The sequence below is a fragment of the Megalobrama amblycephala genome, linkage group LG8 (genome assembly GCF_018812025.1).
Source record: "Megalobrama amblycephala isolate DHTTF-2021 linkage group LG8, ASM1881202v1, whole genome shotgun sequence".
In the NCBI taxonomy this organism is placed as follows: Eukaryota; Metazoa; Chordata; class Actinopteri; order Cypriniformes; family Xenocyprididae; genus Megalobrama; species Megalobrama amblycephala.
This window is the reverse complement of record NC_063051.1, coordinates 4065152-4089013: the sequence shown is the minus strand read 5'-3', so window position 1 is coordinate 4089013 and position 23862 is coordinate 4065152. Positions and strand designations below refer to the sequence as shown.

The 23862-nt window shown below is 37.0% G+C and overlaps 2 protein-coding genes across 6 annotated transcripts; one reads left to right on the top strand and one right to left on the bottom strand.

Moving 5' to 3' along the window:
- Positions 1–1030: 1030 nt before the first annotated feature.
- Positions 1031–19662, top strand: glyctk (glycerate kinase). 4 transcript variants are annotated; one of them, XM_048198805.1, is made up of 7 exons: positions 1031–1172; positions 3065–3154; positions 14468–14506; positions 15475–15885; positions 16544–16695; positions 17369–17544; positions 18510–19662. In XM_048198805.1, exons 4-7 carry the CDS (start codon positions 15521–15523, stop codon positions 19407–19409), a joined length of 1593 nt encoding a protein of 530 aa, XP_048054762.1. In that variant the 5' UTR covers positions 1031–1172; positions 3065–3154; positions 14468–14506; positions 15475–15520; the 3' UTR covers positions 19410–19662. The 4 variants fall into 4 exon arrangements, with proteins under 4 accessions (XP_048054762.1, XP_048054763.1, XP_048054761.1 ...); XM_048198804.1 differs by lacking the exons at positions 1031–1172; positions 3065–3154 and adding exons at positions 14107–14310; positions 14785–14858; XM_048198806.1 differs by lacking the exon at positions 14468–14506.
- Positions 19663–23811, bottom strand: tcta (T cell leukemia translocation altered). 2 transcript variants are annotated; one of them, XM_048198810.1, is made up of 4 exons: positions 23452–23811; positions 23234–23288; positions 20389–20479; positions 19663–20152 (listed from the first exon to the last, which is right to left on the bottom strand). In XM_048198810.1, exons 1-3 carry the CDS (start codon positions 23660–23662, stop codon positions 20437–20439), a joined length of 309 nt encoding a protein of 102 aa, XP_048054767.1. In that variant the 5' UTR covers positions 23663–23811; the 3' UTR covers positions 19663–20152; positions 20389–20436. The 2 variants fall into 2 exon arrangements, with proteins under 2 accessions (XP_048054767.1, XP_048054766.1); XM_048198809.1 differs by having other exon boundaries at positions 19663–20479.
- Between the last annotated feature and the right edge of the window lie 51 nt (positions 23812–23862).

The following is a 23862-nucleotide window of genomic DNA, read 5'->3' as shown; positions in this document are numbered from 1 at the left end:
GAAACTATCTTAGATAATAAATATAGAGATATATTAGAATGATTTCTGAAGGATCATGTGTGTATTCCTAAAAAATAACCTCATATAGGCTACGGCTAGTGTTGTTACTTGTTGTAAATGTAATATTTTATCCTTGATTAAAATTTATTTTGCTTTTTTTCTGATACCTTCACTTTTACAGTATCTTGACCTTCCTACTTTTGTTGTTTAATACATCTTTTTTGAAAGAGAGACTGAGAAGAGAGAGTTGGAGACAGTGACAGAGGGAAGTGGCGAGGGAGTTCTCTAACCCATGTGTCAACATAACCTCTGCTACAATGAAAGGGTGAGGATGAAAGGGTGGGTTTGGTATTGCTCAACAGCGGACACTGACTGAGAGAGTTTCATCTTTACAGATTGATGTTTATTCTGTTGCAGTGGGATTTCACACTCATACTGTGGACCTCCATGACTTCCTGCAGAGAGTGCACCTGTCTTTCTGTCTTATGACAGTCCATCTGTGCTTTGTACCTACGATGCCCTTTAGCCTCGAATATATTCACAGTACAGCACAGTCATGATTGCCTAGGTATCTCTATTTTATTTACACGTATACAAATTTATATATATATATATATATATATATATATATATATATATATATATATATATATATAATTATGTATTATTTATTTAAATATATTTACAATACCATTCAAAAAGTATGGGCCAGTAAGATACAGTGTTGGGGAAAGTTACTTTTAAAAGTAATGCATTACAATATTGCGTTACTCCCTAAAAAAGTAACTAATTACGTTAGTTACTTTTTTATGAAAAGTAATGTGTTACATTAATTTTGCATTACTTTTTCTTACCTGAGCTGGGCTAGATTGATTGTTTTTTAATAACAACAAAAAACGTTCTATTTTTGGTTAATGTAAAGGCCCTTTCACACCAAAAGTGAAATGAATAAGCCTCAGGCTGAAGGAAATGCATATTTATGCCTGTACAGTAGAGGGCGCTGCTCAAACAAACCTTTCAGCTGTGCTGCCATTCTGGAATAAAGAAGAATAGGATACAGGAGAAGAAAGTTTAACACTCTTATTTATAAATCTTATCTAAAGTAATTTTTGCTTATTAGTATGGCTGAATTGGATCATCGAAGCTCAGCAGCAAAGACAGCGGTTAATAAAGTAAGATTAAATACATAAAACATATTTACATAAAGCATATTTGTGTAATTTAATATATTTAATTACACGTTTGCGTAAAAAATTGTGGGGAGATTGCATTTCACTGTTTTTATTCATTTTGAGGAATACTGAATGTTTTTGTGCAAGTGAGATGAGTAAATGTATGTTCACATTTAGTCTAGAACTACAATAACCATATCATGTTCACACAGCGCACACAACACCTCTGCATTTTATTTCTCTCTATATGGGGGACAGGAGAGCTGTCAGTCAATAAATGTGAAAACAAAGTAACTTGTGTTACTTTTTTGAAAAAGTAACAGATATTTTGTTGTAAATTGAAAAATTAATGCAATACTTTACTAATTAGTTGAAAAAAAGTAATCTGATTACATAACTCAAGTTACTTGTAATGGGTTACCCCAACACTATTTATATATATATTGCAAGAAATTAATAATTTTATTCAGCAAGGATTAAATTGATCATCAAATTCGTTTTTTCCATATATATATATATGTATATATATGGAAAAAATGAATATATATATACTATGTGTGTGTGTCTGTGTGTGTGTGTGTGTGTGTATATATATATATATATATATATATATACACACACACACACATTTTCCTGATAAAAATAAACATTGCATCAAAAATGTTATATTTTTATATTATAGTTTTATGTTATTAATGCTCTATTTATTAAAACCAAGTATATATCAAGTTAGTGTTTTAAGCATTTTTACATCTAGTCCAAAAAGGCAGTAATAATTTATATTTGTGAACTTATGTTCAGCTATTCTTTTTAACAGTCAACTATTATCAGTCATCAAGCTTCGGTCATCAGTCATCAAAACAGAGGATGTAACTTTAATTTCACCAAGCTGATTGCTCACTAAAACAACCCCCACCGTCATCATGTTTTCAATTTCAGGCCATTGCAAGTTTAAATCGGAACTCGATTTGCGAAGCTCCCCCTACAGGTTCCTTCAGTGAATCACACTGTTGTAAATACTCCAAGCGCAGCACTACAACGACTACAACGCTCACCGCTCAACCCTCACAATGAATTGTGTGCTGTGATTTTGCACTAGAGAAGATTTCTCTTAGGACCTAATTAACAGTTTCAATTGGCTTGCGGTGTGTTTTTAGTTTCCCAGCCAGTACTCTGAGCTTGATAATCAGGCAGTTGTCTGTACTCTCCGATACGTCAAGCTCATCTGTACATTTCGAATGAGAGAAAATAAGCATTTTAGACTTTTTGAACCATGTTTATTTGATGTATTATTTTAATTTAATCATGTCGCAAGAGCCATATTAAAGCAAAACATTTAATTTTTAACTCCAGATCTGCACATTAAGTGTTAAATGAGTTGCTTAGCTTGAACATATGCTTCATCACTTTCCCTCAATGCTGACATTTAAAGACAGCTGTGATGAATAGAGCACAGATGATTTGACCATGGCAGATCCTCACTTCCTGCTCAAATGGGACGATGATGTTCCTGTGGTATCTGTGGTACAGCTTGATTATGGGATGAGGGGAACCTCCGGCCCTTATCAGGTGTCCCTGGACAATAAAGGTGTCACACTACAGAGAAAAGCCATCAATCCTTACCTCTCGCTTTCCAGTCGTCCCTCTCCACCATGAGTAGCTGTATCTGCTCCCCTCAATGCAGTATTTATGGGTTAAAGGACAGCATCAAAGGCAGCCCCACTCCATCATATTTCTGTTGACCTAATTTCTGTGGAAATGGTGATGGTTTAAATTTATCTATAATGTGATGGAGAAAGGGTTCTCTTAAGGGCTTGCTTCTTCTCTTTAAACATCTCAGGCTTACTTTACCTATTATGTGCCTGAGTATGAAAATGGTTTGTGTTTTACAGACAAAGAGTGAATGCAGCGGTCCATACCTGTGTATAGCGCATGCTTCAGAGGAGGAAACATTTGCAGTATCAGCATTCCCTGACATCACTGTAAGCATTTATGTGTGACCTTATGTTGACTTTGACTCTATAGTCTCCCCTTACAAACCCCAACTCCACCCTGATTTAAAGGGATGGTTCACCTAAAAATAAAATTCTGTCATTTACATCTTTTATTTGACATTCCAAAACCATGATTTCCCTAATTCCTTGGAACTCAAACGAAATCCAATTGGTTCTTCTGTGTACCACAACTGAGCACAAGATGGCAAGGTTGAATATGCCAAAGTACAATTTAGAGTTGAGATTTCAGTGAATTACAACACAAATTTCCTCATTTCCTCACCCAAATATATTATATGACTTCACAAGATTTAGAATATCGTGCACAAGTCATATTTCATGATGCTTTTTTTGGAGCTCGACAGCATCCACGTCCATTTATTTTCAGTGGAGCAATGTGATTCTACCTAATATCACATTTTGCACAATCTCATGTTTTGGTGAATTGGTGGGTAATTCGTATGAATTTATACAAATGAGATCTTGTTTACACCCCACTGCAGGTATGTTTAGAGGTGATTCTTCGTTATTACTTTTTCTAAAAAAATATTTGTTTTTGTACGATTTTATTGTACGAATATATGCGAAATTGCCATCTTGTAACATAGTGGTTTTCCGTAAGATCGGGTTGAAAAGTCAGTTGTAATGATATGAGGGTGAGTAAATGATGACAGAATGTGGGGTGAAGTAATTCAGGATCTACAACTAGTAAAAACATTTTTGTTAATTGAAAATAAATATAACTGTTAGATGAAAACCTAAACAAAAAAAAATCTAAACAAAAATTAGAAATGTTGTCTTGACAATTATGTGAAATAAGGTTAAGTTGAAGCAGATTACTAACTGAAAAAAAAAAAAAAAAAAAAAAAAAAAAAAAAAATCACCCAAAATAGCAACATTTAAAAATACAAAACCTAATAAAAATGACAAAAGCACATAGCAAAATTAGTAAAAAAAAAATGTTTTTTTTCAAAAATTAAAATAAAAACTGAAAAGATAAAAAAAGCTAATTTAAAATATTAATACAAACTATAATAGTATATAAAAATACTAAAATAATACTGATTAAAATCTACGGACGAACTAATTAATCATATAATGAACGTAATTAGTGATATACTGTGATATGCATAAATACTTTAGTCAGATGATGACACAAGCAAATTAAGCATTGATTCATATTGTTGCATTGTGCTATATTGTTATATTACACACATATTGGTTTGCCAATTAGACAATTTGGTTGTAACAGGATGATAGATGATGAAATAAGGCAGGCATGGAATGGTCTGGAATTTTGCAGCTGCGTCCTGCTGTTCTCATTGATGGCATCACATTAATTGAGGAACCACAGCTGAGTAAATACACAACGGTGAGGGAAAATAACTTTACTGCCCTGTAATTGTTACACTTATACTGAAAAGTCTGCTAGAATACATTTTTCAAATTCCAAGGAAAAAATGCCTGCAAAGAAATCTGGATATAAACTGTTGCTCATATGGCAATCCATTCTGTTTTGCATAACCATATATTTTTTCTGTAATGTACCTCAGCTTAATGAAGTGGTCTGGTAAATAAGATCCAGTATACATTCTAATGCACAACCACAAAAAAACTCTAATTTGGCTAATTTGGGCTCTCCTAAATTGACATGAAAATCTTTAGGATTCACTCGCTTCATTCAGTGGATTAAGCCATCAGTCTTGTGATAGAAGAAGGGAAGAAATGTTTCTAGTTCTTTGTAGTTTTATCATGGTTAATCCTACAGTGTTATTTAAAGATGGAGGGGGATAAAGCTCTGGAATCCTTGAGATGTTCTGAATAAGGAACAAGGTTAAGGAGGAACAGACAAGCAGTGAATGTTTTAACCAATGATTTGCTAGATATATACCCTAAAGAGCAAAAGTGTGTGTGCGTGTTGCAGATTAATCTTTGTTTTCTGGCTGATTGTGCACCCCTGGGTTTGTTTCTCACTTGACCCAGAGAGGGGTCTCTGATAACAGTAATTATGCTGCCACAGCATTGGACCCCTCTGGTGAAGATGAGGTTGAATTATTGTATCTGTCTGCAGGAAACATCCTTAAAAACCTAAAATGACCCATACAGTAGTCCATATTTTAGAGAGAATACAATACTTGCGAGGGTTGTCGAAAGTACAGACTTCGATATCAAGTCAGTACTGAAATTTTAAAAAATCAGCGTATCCGTCCATCACCGTATTTATTAGGGATCCGCTGATAGATCCCTGCTTTCAAACGCTACCATGTGTATCTGTGTAAGCACTCAGTGAAGAGCGTCAAAGGCCTAGACCACACGTACACAGGGACTTTTTCCTCCTTTGTTTAAAGAAAATGTGGATGAACGGCCAAAATGCATAGAAAAAGCTGCGGTTTTGAAAATACCGTAGTCCATGTGGACACGCATGTTTTTGCAGCGTTGATCATTGTAGCCAATCACAAACATATTTGTTGAGTGTGTGAACACTATGGCCAATCAGAGGTGTTGTAAGAGTCCGCTCAACAGCGCTCAAAATGCTAGGGAGAAATGCTGGTATCCTCACATTTTTAAATTGTCAGTACTGACTTGGTACCAAAGTCGGTACTTTTGACAACCCTATGTTTTACATCCTAGGAGCTCAGTGAAAACCACTTTATTTATTTGACCGAAACAGAAAACAAAGTTATGACAATCCAGTTAAATCAAAAATCCATTCAGAGATACAGTAAGTCATGTTAGGTAATGTCTGTAAATTACAGTTGGCAAAGTTTGTTTGAGTGTTAAGGTATAGTTAGATTTACATTCACTTGATACTGCTGTCACAATATATTCACAATGACATAATTTACATTATTTGTAAATATAGACGGGCACTCTGGGGATACTTCGAGAGTGAAGGGGATGCTCTTAAACATCATTACAGCCTGAGTTATTTTAGTTTCTGTTTGCCTAGACATGATTTAGATCCCATTTAATCATTAAAAGACAGTAAAACTGTCAAAGAGGAGACAGTCTCTGAATACAGGGGTGCATGTGATTGGTTTCAGCCCACTGGGAGTGTATGTGGGCTGATTCTCTATAATGCTACTCAGGATATGGTTAACTTTCTTGGTCAAAGGTCCTGAGGAAGCTCACTTTCATTTTCTTCTAACTTAAAAAGGCTGGAATCACTGAAACAGATTGCTTACAATGAGAGATTTATGCATTGTCAAGCCTCTTTTACAGCAGTGACAGGTCGAAGCACTGTCTCAAGAGTCATTCTGATAATAAATAGCATTTTAGCATCAACTTTTCTTTTTTGTTTACCTTAAAAATTGCCTGACAGTTTTGTAGCAGCAACCACCCTTGAACAAATTATGCATATAAATCATATTTAATCATTTGCTGCTTCAGCACTCTGCTGCTAAAGGTCCATAAATGGGCAACACTCTTCCTGCACAGGCGGTGTAATCTCTATATATCTCTGTTTCTGTTGCTCAAATGTGCATAGTAATGGAACTGTCCATTCTTAGAAGATACCAAGGGTTCTGCTTAACTAACTGAACAGGAAACAGGATGTGGTTGGAGATTAGAGGAACTACGCTGTCGTCACGATTGTGAAAGGTCACTTCGCATTCAAAATCACGCACGCTAACACCAAAGTTCCTGCATTTACAGTAAAAATACAGCAGTCAACTAAATTATCTGTGCATATATGCCTTTGGTTTAAAAGAAAAGTACCTTCACTGATTTGAATTGGTGGTTAAACTTGCCCAACGAGTCACGAAAAGAACAAAGAGCTTATTCAGTATATTTTTAATTATTTTTAATTATATTAATGTACAATACCGTTTAAAAGTTGGGGGTCATTGAAATTAATACTTTTATTCAGCAATGGTGCATTAAATTGATCAAAAGTGACAGTAAAGATATTTATAATGTTACAAAATATTTCTATTTCAAATGCTTTTTTCCCCCCTTTTTATCAAAAAAATCTTTGTATCATGGTTTCCACAACAATATTAAGCATCTCAACATTGATAATAATAAGAAATGTTTCTTAAGCACCAATGATTTCTGAAGGATCATGTGACACTGAAGACTGGATGCTAAAAAATTACTTTTTAAAATATATTCAAATAGAAAACAGTTTTTTTAAACAAAAAAAAAAATGTAATAATGTTTCACAATATTAGTCTTTTTACTGTATTTACTGTATTTTTGATTTAAAAAATGCAGCCTGGGTGAGAATAAGAACTTTTTTCAAAAACAAAACAATCTTACAGATACCAGACTTTTGAATGGTAGTGTATTTTATGCCTTAAAAATAATAATTATAATGATAATAATTTACAATTCAAAATGACAGTACAAAATGTTGTCAAGATTCCATTTCATGACATGATACAGAAAACTGTACAGTGTTGTGCTGGTTTGGTATTCAAACTTTTCATTTTTAAAATTTTGTTCACTGCTATTAACACAGATCATAACCGGTTCCTGTAATTTTTAATTGATGCTATTAATTTGAATGTACAGTACAGGCCAGGCTGAAGGAAATGAGCTCATTGGGGTTGTCGTTGAACGTTCTGAATTTGTTCTAATTGCTTCAGAAGAAATGTTGTCATGTGAAGAGTCACATAGTGCCCAAGCAGTTGCCTAGCAGCAGAGCGCTGGAAGCTGCCCCATGGAGAATACGTCGATTTACCTGCATCCTGTTTCCCAGTCTATTTGTTATACATTTCCTTCATAAAGATCTTTACCATACTATTTAAAGGTTATTTATGTAACTAAAATTTCAATTAGATCACCATTGCGTTTGTTGTCGTTCCTTCTTCCTTCAGCTTCCCCCGTTTCCAAATTATCCACATATTTCTCTTTTGTCTCTGTCCATCTGTCTCTTTCATTACATGACACATGGATTCTCCTATTCAGTCTATTTATTGTAAAAACTCTAAGCTGTCACTCCACATGCTTCAGAGGCTGAAGACCTGAGGCCTTTTTAGGGACTTTAGGACAGTCACTGTAGGTGGCCTTTCTGAGAAGTTGGAATAATTGGCAAAGGCATAGTCACAATAATAATCAGCCTTTTAAGGTAATGAAGAGAGACAGGAAGTCTGTGAAATCACTTTTGTTCTGTGAGGCCCTGCAAAAACAGCAAACTGACAGGGAACAGCATGACATGGTTTGTGGGTTTTTTGTTTTTTATTCCGGGCAGTGGGTTCATGAGTTATATGTTGACAAATCTTCTCGTTCAGGCACCCCAGCAAAATGTGAACCCTCAGATTTTTTAAAAGCAACTTAAAAAAAATAAAAAAATAAATAAATAATAAAAGTGTTTATTTATTTATTTACAGTTTTGGGGATAACACATTACAAGTAACGTGAGTTATGTTGTCAGATTACTTTTTTCAACTAACTAGTAAGGTGACTCATTACTTTTAAATTTACAACAAATAAGTAACTCAAGTTACTTTCCCATTTATGGACTGACAGCTTTCCTGTCCCCATGTTGAGAGAAATCATAAGTGCTGAGGCGTTGTGTGTAAACATGATAGTTATTGTAGTAAATGTGAGCATGTATTTACTCATCTTGCACAAAATTCGTAAGTTAAGTGTCTGCTAAATGATTAAATGTAAATAAAATAACAAAAACAGATTCAGTATTTCTCAAAATGAATAAAAACAGTGAGATGCAAACCTGCAATAATTAATTATGTTAATTTACACAAATATACTTTATGTATTTATTCTCACTTTAAAGCTGCTGTCTGTAACTTTTTTTGGTTAAAAATGATTCAAAATCAATTTTTTAACAAGTACATAACCAGCCAGTGTTCAAAACTATCTCCTTACCTTAGCCCGATTCACAACGGTAATAATGTTTTATAATTCGGATGTTACTGGTGGGTTTTCACAGGAAATTGGAGTCACGTCTGTTTATATAAAGAACGTGCCCCAGCTCATTTATAGCAGGGATGCCCAATCCTGTTCCTGGAGATACCTACCTACCTGCAAAGTTCAGATCCAACTCTGATCCAACACACCTGTCTGTAATTATCAAGTGTTCCTGAAGATCTTAATTAGCTAGTTCAGTTGTATTTGATCAGGGTTGGAGCTGAACTTTGCATGTTGGTAGATCTCCAGGAACAGGATTGGGCACCCCTGATTTATAGCCTTTTTCACAGCAGCTGCAATAATCAAACTTATAATTTGGATGGGGGATTGTATGGTATGAAAAATTAACGTTAGAGATTAGACTGTATGGAAATTGAAATCTACAGGTAACGCTAATACACACTAAATACACAGTCAAGCAGTGTTGATGTTGTTAACATTAAGAATTTGAGAACAAAGTATAACAATAATAATAATTTGCGTGGTTTGACATGATCTGAGTTAAGCGATCTTTAAATTTAATCACCATTGGCAGCACGATTTATTTTTTTTCCTCAGTTGGTCAGAACAAAAGTGGCAGACATGTTACTTAGCTACTTGTTCAGATGACATTTTCTGGTGAAAATTCTTACTTTGGTCATACTTCAAGACTACAATCTGTGATTCCGAAGTACAGTATCCACACCGATGCGGTGACTGACAGCAAACATTAGATTCATCTGCGCTGAGGAGCCGTGGCATATGCACAACCCATGTAAACAGGGGCGCCGTTGGCACGGGGGACAGGGGGGTCAGGACCCCCGCAGTTTTGAAAAGATAGAAGTCGACCCCCGCACTTTTGATAAGGGCTGCTTCAATTAGTCACACTATATTATCTTTTAGCTTAGGATATTTTCTTTCAAATGAGACCATTTTCACGTTTCTGTGAGCTTTCGTTCGTAAATAATCAGCTGTTTTGTCGCGGATGTGAACAGGAAATGCGCTTTCGAATGGAGAAACGCGTGATCTCCAAACCATCGATCAAAGAGTGCTAACGTTTTAGGACAGGTCGATGGTATATAAATCATGCCCGAACGTTAGTGTTTGTCAATCAAGCCAAACCGTCCATTCAGAAACCGAGAAATTTGACACTTTAAGGTAAGGAGGCTGATCTCTCAGGTTGACGCGCGAGCTGGCTTGACTGAAGTTTTCGTGAGGATTTATAGTTTATGGACTTCTTTGCCCATGAGCGCGGAAAGACCATGGGATAGACGCGCATGCATATGTGCACCGCTCGTAGTCATAACAACCCCCCCGGAACGCAGTTTGGACCCCCTCACTTTGAAAATGTCTCCTGCGCCCCTGCATGTAAAGATGATAATTCCGCAAATAATTGCAATTGCAGGTTTCAAACAGAGATGGCGACAAAGAGGCAAAACTTACGGACTGCAGCTTTAATCACTGTCACCACTTCAACCATACTAATAAGCAAAAAAGACTTTAGATAAACATCACATTTGTTTAATTTTTTATTTTTATTGCCAACGTTATTTTGTTTTATTGCTGATACGAGGGTCCCTGGCTCTAGCATTGGAGAAAGCATATACGGCCAACTTGGATCATGTGTGTCCTGATAACCAATCACATTGCAACCTTGCCGTCATTGGATTTTGTTCAGAGTTGTGCTACAGTCAATCACTGTTTGCAGATACCATAGAAATTAATGAGAAGTGCCGTATACTGAATCCTACTTGTCATGCAATTATCTGCGACTTCTCTTATAACTGTTTTCCACAAAAGTTGGTGTGAAAGGGCCTTTACAATAGCCAAAAATAGGAATTGTATTAAAAAAAAACAAAAAACAAGCAAGCCCAGCCCTAGTGAGAAAAAGTAACGCAAAAGTAACGTAACACATACTTTCCATGAAAAGTAACTAAGTAATGCAATTAGTTACTTTTTTAGGGAGTAACGCCTTACTTTTAAAAGTAACTTTCCCGAACACTGCAGGGATGTCTGCATTTGGTAGGTCTAATTGAGTTGCATTTTCTACAGATCATTTGCTTTAAATCTGAAAATTCTGTCATCATCAACACACTATCATGTTGTTTGAAATTATAGGGTTTTTTTCCTCCATGGAACACAAAATTAGTTATTTTAAAGCTATAATATTTTAGCTATAAAAGCAAAAATATGAAAGCTTTTTTCCATAGAACAAATGGAATGCGTAATGATCTCTATCTGTCAAGTTCAGTAGCAATTTTGTTTGTTTTATTAAAATATTTATTAAAATAGGTGCATGGTGCCCCCTCTCATCCATAGTTTATTTGTTTTATCTTTGTCATGGTGAAATTTCTTCATAATCCTCAGTGCATACATGATGATTGTGTTGGGCATATGACTTTATGGACTGTTATTCAAATGAACGTATTCCACAATCTGAACCCCAGATACAAAGCATCAAAGAACCTTGCTTCATGCATATTCTGCATAATATATAAATGTAGATCACAGCCAGAGGTTGCAGGATATTTAAAGCACAAAGGCAATAAGATGGCTACTCACGAGCCAAATACGGTTATGAGAAAGAGTGATTTCTCTTTGTTTTTGCTGTAATGGAATAACAAGAGCGATGGTGCAATCGGGGAAAAACCTTGGCGATGAATGTGCAGTGGAATATGATAAAGTATTCGGGCCTGCTAATTCTGTTTCCATCTTCTCCATTTACCATTATTCCCTATATTGGCTTTAATGAAAAAGTGAGAAGATCTAATTGCACACAGTAAAGTGATTCATCTTAGTCACTTACCGAAAGTGAGAGTTCAGCCACCTCAGAGAGTTAAGCTTGTCCCCGTACTGATGCCAGATACCCTCTGGTCATGCAAATTATGCTCCTTATTGCTGAGTATTCATAAATCGCAGGCTCTCTTAGTATGCGCTGAAAGTCACCTGCCAACTCTTTGCCATCATATCTGTACATTTGTCGTTCCATCATCCTCTGATTGCATTCTTCTCAGGCCTCAGGTGAATAAGTGATCCCTGATGGAAAACGTCCAATGGCTTGGTACATTCTACTCTACACAGTAGCCAAATCTGAGCCCTTTATAAAACAACGGCGCATATGATTGCCACGAGGACTGGAGAGACGAAGGGGATGTGAAGGGAGTGTACACATAGAGGATGACAAAGGGTCACTGGTACTGCAGAATGAAAATATCAGCCAGCAGAGTGACCTCTTCCCATCTGCTGTCTGCAGCCACCTGAGAATTGCATTGCCTTCTGTACATCAATTATCCATGACAACACAAAAAAGTGCTGCAATAGATAGTACAACAAACAAACATGACAGAACTGCAATGCAAACAAAAGAGAACAGCACTTTCGACTAGCTTTGTGTCTGAGGCTTTGAATATGTCCGTTAAATTTAGTTGCATATTTAAAAAAAACAAAAAAACAACAACATTATAAATGACAAATTACGATGATAAATATGGCAAATTAGCTTAAGCAATTAAAAATTATATTTATATTATATTTTACATACTTTTATATTCATTTCGGAATTAATGAATGCTGATTTCTCTTAAAGGTGCTCTAAGCGATCCTGGGCGGAGTAACTTCCTGTTGACGTTCGAGGTGTTGCCAAACAAAACAGAGGCTAGCTAGACCCTCCCTCCTCCTCCTCCTCCCCCTCCCCTCTGTGTTTCCTGAAACAGTCATGAACGCGCATTTAAAATCATTCTTGTCGGTTATTGGCTGGAGCATGTTTATTATGTTTCGTGGTCCAGGCTGCACCAGGTAGTTTTTGTTGCCGTTTTTGGGGCTTGTGGCGACTACAGAGACCGCATTTTTTTACAGTGTGTTCAGAGGACAGGCAGCTAGTGGATAGTGAGGAGATGTTTGCTGTATGTGACAAAAAAATGTTTTGGCCTAAAAACACGTGACATTGCTTAGAGCACCTTTAAAGTGTGCATGAAACAGAAGTTGCAAAAGTCTTTTATTCCCTATTGTGACGTATATATGAAACGGCTTCTTGAACATGACAAAAATGTAGGGTGGGACTTAATTTTGTCCTCCGGGAATTTATTGTAATTTGTATGGTTGTGGTTTGTTAGCCTATTACTGTGGTCTCATGTGAGAGACAGGTTGTCCTACTTTCGTAACGGTAAACACGTCATCAGAAATGAGAAGAGATGTTTCTGAAAGTGGGAGGGGAAGTTATTTTGATAAAAGATTATGAGGGCACATGAATTTTTGAAATATATTTCAATATTTCTAAACAACCCAAGAACTGTCCATTTTGATTTCATGTTGACTTTAAGGCTATCATTTCTTGTCCCTAGAGAACATTTCCCCCAGCTCATCCATTTAAATTAGGGAGACAGTGAACTAGAATGTAAGTTTATAGTCATGAAAACAGACCCAGAGTCCTGTGCAATGAAAATAATCATGGGTGTTGTCTGGTACCTGTAAATAAGGGCTTGTGATATTGTACTGTACTCTTCTCCCCATGGGTGTGATTAACAGATGGAGCTGGGAGACTCTGATAACAGGAAGGATGATGTCATACACAGCATGATGCGGTCACCTCCGCTGTTTTGGTGACACAAAAATAGGCTAACTGCAGGCTAGTGAAGTATGACTATGTTTGTGCAATTTCACGTGTTATGTAGGCTGTTGCAAGTGTTGTCATGGTTTTAGTTTAGTTTTAGATCTGACTTATTGAATACTGCCACCTTCTGAAGAAAAGATGTCAATGCTTCTTCAGAGCAGATCACCGTCTTCACAGCAAATTGATATTGTAGTGCTGAAGTAGCATGTGTGTTTCACTCAACTTGAATTTCCAACATTTAAATAGTGTGTCATAGAAGGTCACTCGGAAACACCGCTGTGTGACGCAACGCGAAAGTGTAGGTAGTCACTGCGGTAAATTAAATACATAAATGAGTCAAAGTTCCTACGTGATAATAATTTTTTATAAATAATAATACATTTTTATATGCAAAACAACTGTTTATATTATCGTGTTTGTTCCTGACTGACTCGTTTTCCTGCCTTTTAAGATTGTCTCTAGTTCCAGCCAATAGCATTCCAGTGTGGGCAGTGAAGGAGCATTGGCTTACCGAACGAGCTTCGCCCCCTTCACTGAACGACTCAGCGTTTTAACGATTCGTTTACAAAAGATTCGTTCAAAACACCGATTTGGAGCGGCACTGAACAAGACATTTCGTTCGTGAACGAGGGTCTGTTGGCCGTCTGATGAGAGGTGGCATTTCATGTCGTTAATTCTTTTGGTATGTGAGTCAATCTTGTTCACAACAAGGATAGAAAGAGGGCGGAGGAATTATGAATGTGTAAACATGTCTTGAATGATACACAAAATAAAATGACGTCAAGACGTTAGTTATTTACTTCTGTTGTCCTTTTTTATTTTTATGTTGTTTTCTATAGCTGAAGTGACCAGAAGTTTGAGTATGGAAGAAAACTGAGGTAAAAAATGATCCTTTGTTGTCATTTGTGAGGAAAATTGTGTACGTTTTCAATGCAGTCTGTAAGGGTGGTTGCATAGACGTGTAACACTGACCACCCTCAGCACTGGACTTATAACTTAAGTAAACAAGTGTCACAAGGCTATTGTCGTACCTCCCCCTCTACTGTTTTGGGATTGACCCTTGATGAATCCATAAACCTCTTGTAACTGACTAGCTTTGAAACTACTCTCTGCCCTATGGTCAGCTGTAGTCAATCATTACTCACTTGGTACACAGGTTGGTGTAATGCAGTTCTCAAAAGTTTTGTCAGCTCATAAAAAAGCTTCAGAATTCCCAGGAACAGTGCGCAGGTATGTTCTCCTAAAATCATTGAAGGCTATGATAGGATAGTGTTAGAAATCTGTTACCCCCCTCTATGGCTTTAATGTTACTCAAATTTACTCTGGTGATGTCTAAACTATTTATTTTTCTTATAAAGCATATTGCTACAGTTGCAGATATATAGCAGGGCCACCAACTCTGACAAGGTAGCATTATAAAATTTTCAAATATTGTTTGAAAATATGTTTGAAATAGAGGGGGGTAGATTTCAGTAACCTCTAATGCCTTGTTGTTGACCCTGCATATCTGTGTCTGTTAACATAAGATATGCTTTTTAGGATATTAAATATGTTTAGACATCACCAGAGTGAAATTGGATAACATTAAAGCCACTGAATGTGACATAGTAGGGGTAACAGATTTTAGTAAGCTAATGTTACCTTTGGTAACCCCATATATCTGTTCAAAATCAGACTAAAATGGTTTTGGGGGTATGAAACAGGAGATTAGACATCACCAGAGTGAATTTGGGTAACATTAAAGACATTTAGATGGGGTAATAAATAAGATACAATTCAATGCTAATTAAAATCTGTTTAATTGGTTATTAATCAGCCTATTTTTAATCTCTTTCTCTTCTCTCAGGTGTGAAGTGGCTCTGTTCAACTGATGTGGATAGTTTGAGTGGTTTATGGCTCCATTTCTTGCTCTCTCACGTTTTCTTCACCTGCAGCAGCCACTGCGGGTGGGATTAGCATCATTGTACTCTCGCAGTATGTCATCATTAGACACGCGAGCCAGGGCTGTGTTTTCTGCTGCGGTTGAAGGTGTGCAGCCAGACATAGTGGTTCGCAGGGGTCTGGAGCGACATGGGAACAAACTCCTTGTGGGTGGACAGAGTTTCACACTTACCAATAACCTTTATTTGGTGGGCTTCGGTAAGGCGGTGCTGGGGATGGCAGCAGAAGCAGAGAGGATTGTAGGGGACCATCTAATTAAAGGGGTGGTCAGTGTGCCTCATGGTATCCAGAATACACTGCGGAATCATGGGAAAGAGTAAGTATTTTAGTGCTTTTTAAAAAATATATATATTTTAATGTGCCTGTGTTTTGTTTAATGAGCTTTATAAGTAGTTTATATAGCCATAAACAGGGATTTTCACTAGTTACTAGTAACTTTCCATCAAAATGCCCAGGTTATATTTAATTTTAAAACTGAAGGTTAAATTTAATAAAAGTACCACTGTTTGTGAAAAATTACTGTAATGTGAAAAGAAATGATTTATTATTATTTTATTTTTACATTTTAATTTTTTTAATAGTATTTGGTATAATTTAGTATTTGTATTACCTACCTCAATTTATTTATATTGTAATAAAAAAATACAATTTTAATAAAATAGTATTATTGTACTTTTTGCATAAGAATGGATGAGAATTAGGGGTGGAATTGCTTAATTGTCATAAAATCACAATGCATGTAAAAATTTCCTGGTCCTACAAATAGGTTTCATGCAAAATTTATAATAAAATTATAAAATTAATAATAAAAATAATTCCTTTTTGGAGGGAATGAAATGTGGACACTTCATGAGATTTACCCATATAGCCTTGACATTAAACTGGCTTCCAGTTTTCAGCTAGGTCTTTCATTTTGTGTTTAGCTGCGCACAGTACAGTCTGGATGTTACTGACAAACTTTTTCTTCTGCTCAGGAAGATGCTGCTTGAGAATCACAGCAGAATTACAGTGATGGAAGGAGCAAAGCACAATTTACCTGATACAGATGCCCTGAAATCAGCCGAATGTATACGAGAACTGGCCAGTGGACTGACTGAGAATGATGTGCTGCTTGTGCTCATCTCTGGTACTGTGACTTATTTTTTTCCTGTATAATTAGTTTGCCTTTACAACATGCACTACCGTTCAAAAGTTTGGGGTCAGTAATTTGTTTTTGTAGCTTTTGAAAGAAGTCTCTTATGCTCACCAAGGCTGCATTTATTTGATCCAAAATACAGTAAAAACCATAATATTGTGAAATTATTACTGCAGACATCAGTGTCACATGATCATACTAATATGCTAATTTGGTGCTCAAGAAACATTTGGTAACACTTTACAATAAGGTTCATTAGTTAAACGTTAGTTAGTGCTTTAACTAACATGAACAAACCATGAGCAATACATTTGTTACTGTATTTACTAATCTTCGTTAACGTTAGTTAACATGAACCTTATTGTAATGTGTTGCCAAACATTTCTTATTATTATCAAAGTTGAAAACAGTTGTGCTGCTTAATATTTTTGTGGAAACTAGTAGATCAGAATTTTTTTGACAAATAGAAAGTTTGCAAAGAACAGCATTTATGTGAAATAGAAATATTGTGTATCATTATAAATGTCTTTACTGTCAGTTTTGATCAATTTAATGAAGCATTCATTTTTCTTTAAAAAATAAAATAAAATAAAAATCTTAACTACTCCAAGCTTTTGTAAAGTTTTGTATTTGTTTAATTGTTTTTACATGCATCTATGCACAGGTGGTGGTTCTGCACTTTTACCTGCACCAGCCCCACCAATGTCCTTGCAGGAGAAACAGGATGTGACACGAAAACTTGCAGCAGCAGGAGCAACAATTCAGGAGTTAAATACAGTGAGACGAGCCCTGTCATTGTTAAAGGGTGGAAGCCTTGCACAATATGCCAACCCAGCCAAGGTAACATGATTTTATATATATATATATATATATATATATATATATATATATATATATATAATAAGAGAAAAAAAGAATAGATGTCTGCACATTGAGCTTAAGCTCCAGAAAGTTTATTAGTAAAACAGCACTATTAATAAAAACACAACAAAATTACATAAAAATGACATACAACACTTTTAAAGATCTTTTAAAAGAATCTGTTCAGCAGACTTGCACATTAATTGGACTCAATTAATAGCAAATGATTGTTTTTGAATAACTTTACCCTATACATTTATATACCCTATAAAATAGTTTAAATTTATATACCCTATAAAATAGTTATTAATCAAACAAAAATGACTATTAAAAGATTAGTTCACTTTAAATTGAAAATTACCCCATGATTTACTCATCCTCAAGCCGTTCTAGGTGTATATGACTTTCTTCTTTCAGACGAATACACCTGTTTAAAACTTAAAGTGCATCCATCCATCATAGACATACTCCACACAGCTCCAGGGGGTTACTAAAGGCCTTCTGAAGCGAAGCAATGCATTTGTATAAGAAAAATATCCATATTTAGCACGTTATAAAGTGAAATATCTAGCTTCCACCAACCCGCCATCCATATTCAACTTACAAAGAAAGTGTAACATCTCTCGCAGTTCAAAGCTTGCATATTCAACTTATAAAACGCAACGTCAATTACGCTTTTTTCGTAAGTGGAATACGGCACTTTTTTGAGTTTCAAACAGGTGGTTTCCGTGCACTGCCATTATAAAGCTTAGGAGCATCAGAGTAATTATAAATACAACTCTGATTGTATTTGTCTGAAAGAAGAAAGTCATATACACCTAGGATGGCTTGAGGGTGAGTAAATCATGAGGTAATTTTCATTTTAAAGTGAACGAATCCTTTAAGCAATACCCCACAATGTTAGTTAAGCATAATATTTACTCTGATATTACATTCTCTTGAAGGTGGTGGCTTTGATTCTGTCAGATGTTATTGGAGATCCTCTGGATTTGATAGCCAGTGGTCCAACAGTCAGGAGTGACTCCCGGCCAGAGGAGGTCTGGGCTATCTTGGATCGTTATAAGCTCTCTGACTCTCTTCCTTCCTCTGTGAAAGAGGTGCTTAGCAAAGCTAGGCCTCATGGGTCGCAGGTGCAAGAACAGCCACAAGAAGTCAAAGACCATGTTTTAAACGTTGTAATTGGCTCAAACACCATTGCTCTTGAATGCGCAAGCCGTAAGGCCATTGAATTAGGACTTCGCCCTGTCATTCTGTCTCCAGGAGTATGTGGTGACGTTCGCTCCGTTGCACGACTATACGGGCTGCTCTCAAGTTTTGCATGCTCCCCAGGAAAGGAACCTCCTCCAGAGCTTGCTGCAGAGATCCTTCAGCTAGGGCCACAGGTTGGGATAGAAAGCTGGGATTTGTGTCGCACCATGAACGTGCTTGTAGAGGAGAGGAAGGAAGGCTGGGGTGCGACATGTCTGCTGGCTGGAGGAGAACCCACTGTGCAACTGACAGGAAAGGGCAGGGGAGGGAGGAACCAGGAGTTGGCTCTGCGGGTGGGGCTTGAGCTCAGTGGTGGTGAAGTGAAGAGTGGTGCAGTGTTCCTCAGTGGAGGAACCGATGGACAGGACGGCCCCACTGAGGCAGCTGGTGCCGTCACTGATGGGGAACTGATGGAAGAGGCTGCATCTCAAGGTCTGGACATTGATGGCTTTCTCACCAATAATGATTCATTCACATTTTTCTCACAGCTCTCTGAAGGACGACGGTTACTCATGCCTGGACTGACAGGAACCAATGTGATGGATGTGCATGTTATGCTGCTGCCACAATCACCCCAGAAACTTCCAAATATTTGACTTTAGCTTGATTTGTGATTGGAAGCAACACAATTATGGAGGAATAAATTATTTTTTTTCCTCCAAGTTCTGCCAGAAGTGCACTTTTTAAAGTTTTTCACAATATCACTCATTTTAACCACTTGTAATGTGTTCTCTTTTTTCATCAATGACTCCTCTATATTCCTGAACCAAAGTGCTTTTTTATGTGTACTTCAATACACTGAAATACAATTTACTTATTAAATAAATAACAGGAAACCAATACACAAAATTAGGTACAAATTGTATTTATTATTTGCACTGCAAAAAGACAGCTGTAACCTTCCGGACACCTGAAAGCATGGCAGAGGTATGTCTTATTTCTGTACAGTCGAGTCCATTTTCATACATCACTGAAATCAATTATTTGATTTCTACTAACAGAACAAATTATTATGTGAACATTTGGGACCTGCATTTTGTCTAGTATTCCTGTCAGTTTTTAGTAAAATGATACTGTGTGAGAATCGCTCAAGTCTTGCTATCTACTAACTTTAAGAATTCAATCCAACCAAACATTCTAAAAGAGCCAGAGCTGCTATATATCACAGTATCCTCTAATGCTCCCTTTCCAGTGCACAGCACCATTCAGTCGTGTATGTTCAAGCACATATTCATGTGTTAAGTTTTGCACCACAGTCCATCACAGACATCTTAACAAGAAAAAAGGATTTAATGGCACAAGTTCTGATGTATTTAATGTTCTTGAAGGAATGCAATTGAAGACTTCAGATGCAAAAGCCTCGAAGTGCCATCTGAAATGTTCTTCTAAAATTAGCATTTTTATCAAGCTTGTATGTTTATGTTCAGTTATTTCACTTTAATGGCAATGAAAATTACCTATTAATTGCCATTAAAGTGAAATTACTGAACCTAAACAGAGCTTGATAAAAATGCTCATTTTAGAAGAAAATTTCAAACGGCACTGAGAGGCTTTTGCATCTGAAGTCTTCAATTGCTTTAATCCATCTTGTGTGTTGGTGCTCTTAGTCCAGTTGCTGGTACATCACTCACGGTGGGTTTTCTTGGCATCACCAGCTGCACTTTCCCTAGGTAAAATGGAAAATATTGGACTTAACACTGGAACAGGAGTGTTCATAAAAGCACAAATTAGCCTACATACTAAAAACACTGATGAGTCTAATATCATGCTACTTTTTCAATAGTGTTTTATTAATAGTGTTGTTTATTACAGTTTCATTGAAGCACTTCTCTGCCCATCAATAAAATCCAATATAATGTTACCAGCTCGCTCATCGGTTTGATTGGATTCGAAGCTCTTGGAATGTTTTGATTCATCAGTGAATTGTTCAGTCCTGTTTTATGAACGCTTAACACTTAAAATAGTGAAGATCGGATAATTTTACTGACTTGAGCTTTGAATCTTGAATAGCATAATGAACTAATATTTAAGTCATTTTGTCCATTTGAGTTAAAATGTTAAAGAGTTAGTTCACCCAAAAATGAAATTCCTGTTAAGTACTCACCCTCATGTTGTTCCAAACCTGTAAGACCTTCGTTCATCTTCGGAACACAAATTAAGATATTTTTAATGAAATCCGAAAGGGTATCTTAACCACACATAGGCAGCAAAGTCACCTTCCAAGGCCCAGAAAGGTATAAAAGACATTGTTAAAATAGTTTAAGTGACTACAGTGGTACAGTGGCATAAACAAAACAAAAATAATGACTTCATTCAACAATTCCGTCTTCTCCCTGTCATTCTCCTACACTGTTTACGTTCAGTGATTCCAGGTTCTATGTTAGAATTAGGGCTGGGCGATATATCGCATGCGATTCTCACGTGCATTTCGTCAGTAAAGCTGGTTCCCTGATTACTGCTAAATCACCATCACCTGCTTTCAAATGAAGCGCCTTTTAATAGACAAAGCCGTAGTTCACGGACAAGCCACGCAAAATCGCGTTCAGTATCGAAGATGAATCGACTTCGATAATGAACCCGATTTTGCGTGGCTTATCAGTGAACTACGGCTTTGTCTATTAAAAGGCGCTCCATTTTAAAGCAGGTGATGGCGATTTAGAGGTAATCAGGGAACCGGCTTTACTGACGAAATGCGCGTGAGAATCGCATGCGATATATCGCCCAGCCCTAGTTAGAATGCTGACTCAGTATTGGCCAACGCTGAAGCAGGAGCTGGCCAATAATGAGTTGCGTTCTGACGCAGAACCTGGAAGTGCTGAACGTAAACAGAATGTAGCTTCATTAATTGATGATAAACATGAATGCCACGGTTTGCTTGACGCAGGGTGTCGTGGGGATTCGTAAATGACATTGGCCGTCGGGATGCAAGATTCGACCGTTTCAGCTCGTGTAGTGTGTCATAGCGGACGACAACCGATGCTTAGTCTGCGATGCTTCACGACATCACAACAGAAAGACTAGCCTGTTTACTTTTTTCTCTGTCATCCATGACAAGTTCCGTCACGTGTGTGAGAGACAATGGCATTGTTCCTGCTAGGCCAACAATACTCCTACATTTATGATGTTTCCTCGAGGGACTAAGTTACCGTGACAGAGTGAAAAAAGTTAAATAAAAGGTATGCGAGTTCTTTTTGAAGGAAATCCAAATATCCATGCAATCCAGATTAGGGCTGGGCGATATATCGCATGCAACTGTCACGCGCATTTCGTCAGTAAAGCCGGTTCCCTGATTACCGCTAAATCGCCATCACCTGCTTTCAAATGGAGCGCCATTTAATAGACAGAGCCGTAGTTCGCTGACAAGCTACGCAATATTGAGTTCATTATCAAAGGCGATTCATCTGCGATAATGAACGCGATATTGCGTGGCTTGTCAGTGATCTACGGTTCTGTCTATTAAATGGCGCTCCATTTGAAAGCAGGTGATGGCGATTTAGCAGTAATCAGGGAACCGGCTTTACTGATGAAATGCGCGTGACAATCGCATGCGATATATCGCCCAGCCCTAATCCAGATATGTGTCCACTTTTGGGCTTTTCTGACAACAAAACAGAAAAAAACATGCTGCTAGCCGATAACCCGCCTTCTCGATGACAGCAATTAAAGACGGCCAGCGATGAATGTTCGGATAGCAACTTTTAGGGATTTTGTCACTAGATTTAGTGACTTTCCCACCCCTTTTGAGACTTTTTTTTCAAATGTTTAGAGACAAATCTATCAACTTCTTGGACAAACTTTATCTAGATTCTTATTTTGCCCACTGATCTATTCATATTTATATAGATCAATGAATTTGCCATTATGATGTCACATTTAGCTACCAGTTTTAGCTACTTTCAATTGAAAGCAGTTGGCAACACTGGCAACTTGTAGTCTGACATGTTTCTTGTACACAACACGACACATGATTTTAGGAGTCAACATCGTAATCTGACACAGTGATTATCGTGACCGTCAGAAATATTGTGTAGTCTTGAACCACTGCAGTCACGTGGACTATTTTAACGATGTCTTTTCTACCTTTCTGGGCCTTGAAAGGTGCAATGACGTTGCTGCCTATGTGTGGTTCAGATACTTTTCGGATTTCATCAGAAATATCTTAATTTGTGTTCCGATGATAAACGAAGGGCTTACGGGTTTGGAACGACATGAGGGTGAGTAATGACAGAAATTTCATTTTTGGGTGAACTAACCCTTTAACGTTATATTTTACAATATTTCAATATTCCAATTTTCTACACACGCATTATTTGATCATATTCTGAATTAGAATTAGGGAATCATCATAATGCAGCCAAAGATAAATGAAACCCCAAGTTCATTTGTAAGATGAACGAATCGAGAAAGGCTGGTCACCTACCATCCGCTCAGGTTAGGCGCCGTGTCAGGAGTCCCGCCATTCTGTCCTCCAGTCCCTGAGAAATGATCACAGACATCTTTAGTCCAAGTACTAAGGTTACTTTTTTTAAAAGGCGCTATATATATATATACGGTCACAAAACTAGACAGATTCATACAACTGTCTTAATACAGTAGGACTTATTGTGAATTACGCGGAGCGCCTCAGTAAATACTCACCCTGTCTGTAGTACATATCGTTGACAGTGTTCCCGTACACTTTCCATGCAAAGTGGATGGCTACGAGACTGATGACGAGCCAGCTGAACAGAATTTTAAACACTGCAACTCGCATGTCGTTGGCCAGCCAATCGTCCACAAATTCGGACAGAAAGGACACCAGACTATCAACCACACGAGACAAGAATTCAAAATCCCACGATTCCTCCATGCTGTGTTTTTTCTATCTTACATTCTAGGTTCCGATTTTAAACCAGATTGCTAATGCTTTCAGAAAATATATGTAATTGAACATCCATCTTTAAAGTAAACAAAGCAGAGCCGCTGCCTTCTTCGCAAAGAGATGTCTGGAGGTTTGGAAATATTTGCGGTGTCATCATCGCCATCTGTCGGCCTGGAGGGAGTGGCGCA

Coding starts and splice junctions, on each gene's coding strand:
- glyctk (XM_048198806.1), top strand. CDS start 15,521: ATGGCTCCATTTCTTGCTCTCTCACGTTTTCTTCACCTGCAGCAGCCA. Junction 15,886..16,543: donor CTGCGGAATCATGGGAAAGA/GTAAGTATTTTA, acceptor TCTTCTGCTCAG/GAAGATGCTGCTTGAGAATC. Junction 17,545..18,509: donor AATATGCCAACCCAGCCAAG/GTAACATGATTT, acceptor ATTCTCTTGAAG/GTGGTGGCTTTGATTCTGTC.
- tcta (XM_048198809.1), bottom strand. CDS start 23,662: ATGGAGGAATCGTGGGATTTTGAATTCTTGTCTCGTGTGGTTGATAGT. Junction 23,289..23,451: donor CGATATGTACTACAGACAGG/GTGAGTATTTAC, acceptor ATCATTTCTCAG/GGACTGGAGGACAGAATGGC. Junction 20,480..23,233: donor GCGCCTAACCTGAGCGGATG/GTAGGTGACCAG, acceptor CATTTTACCTAG/GGAAAGTGCAGCTGGTGATG.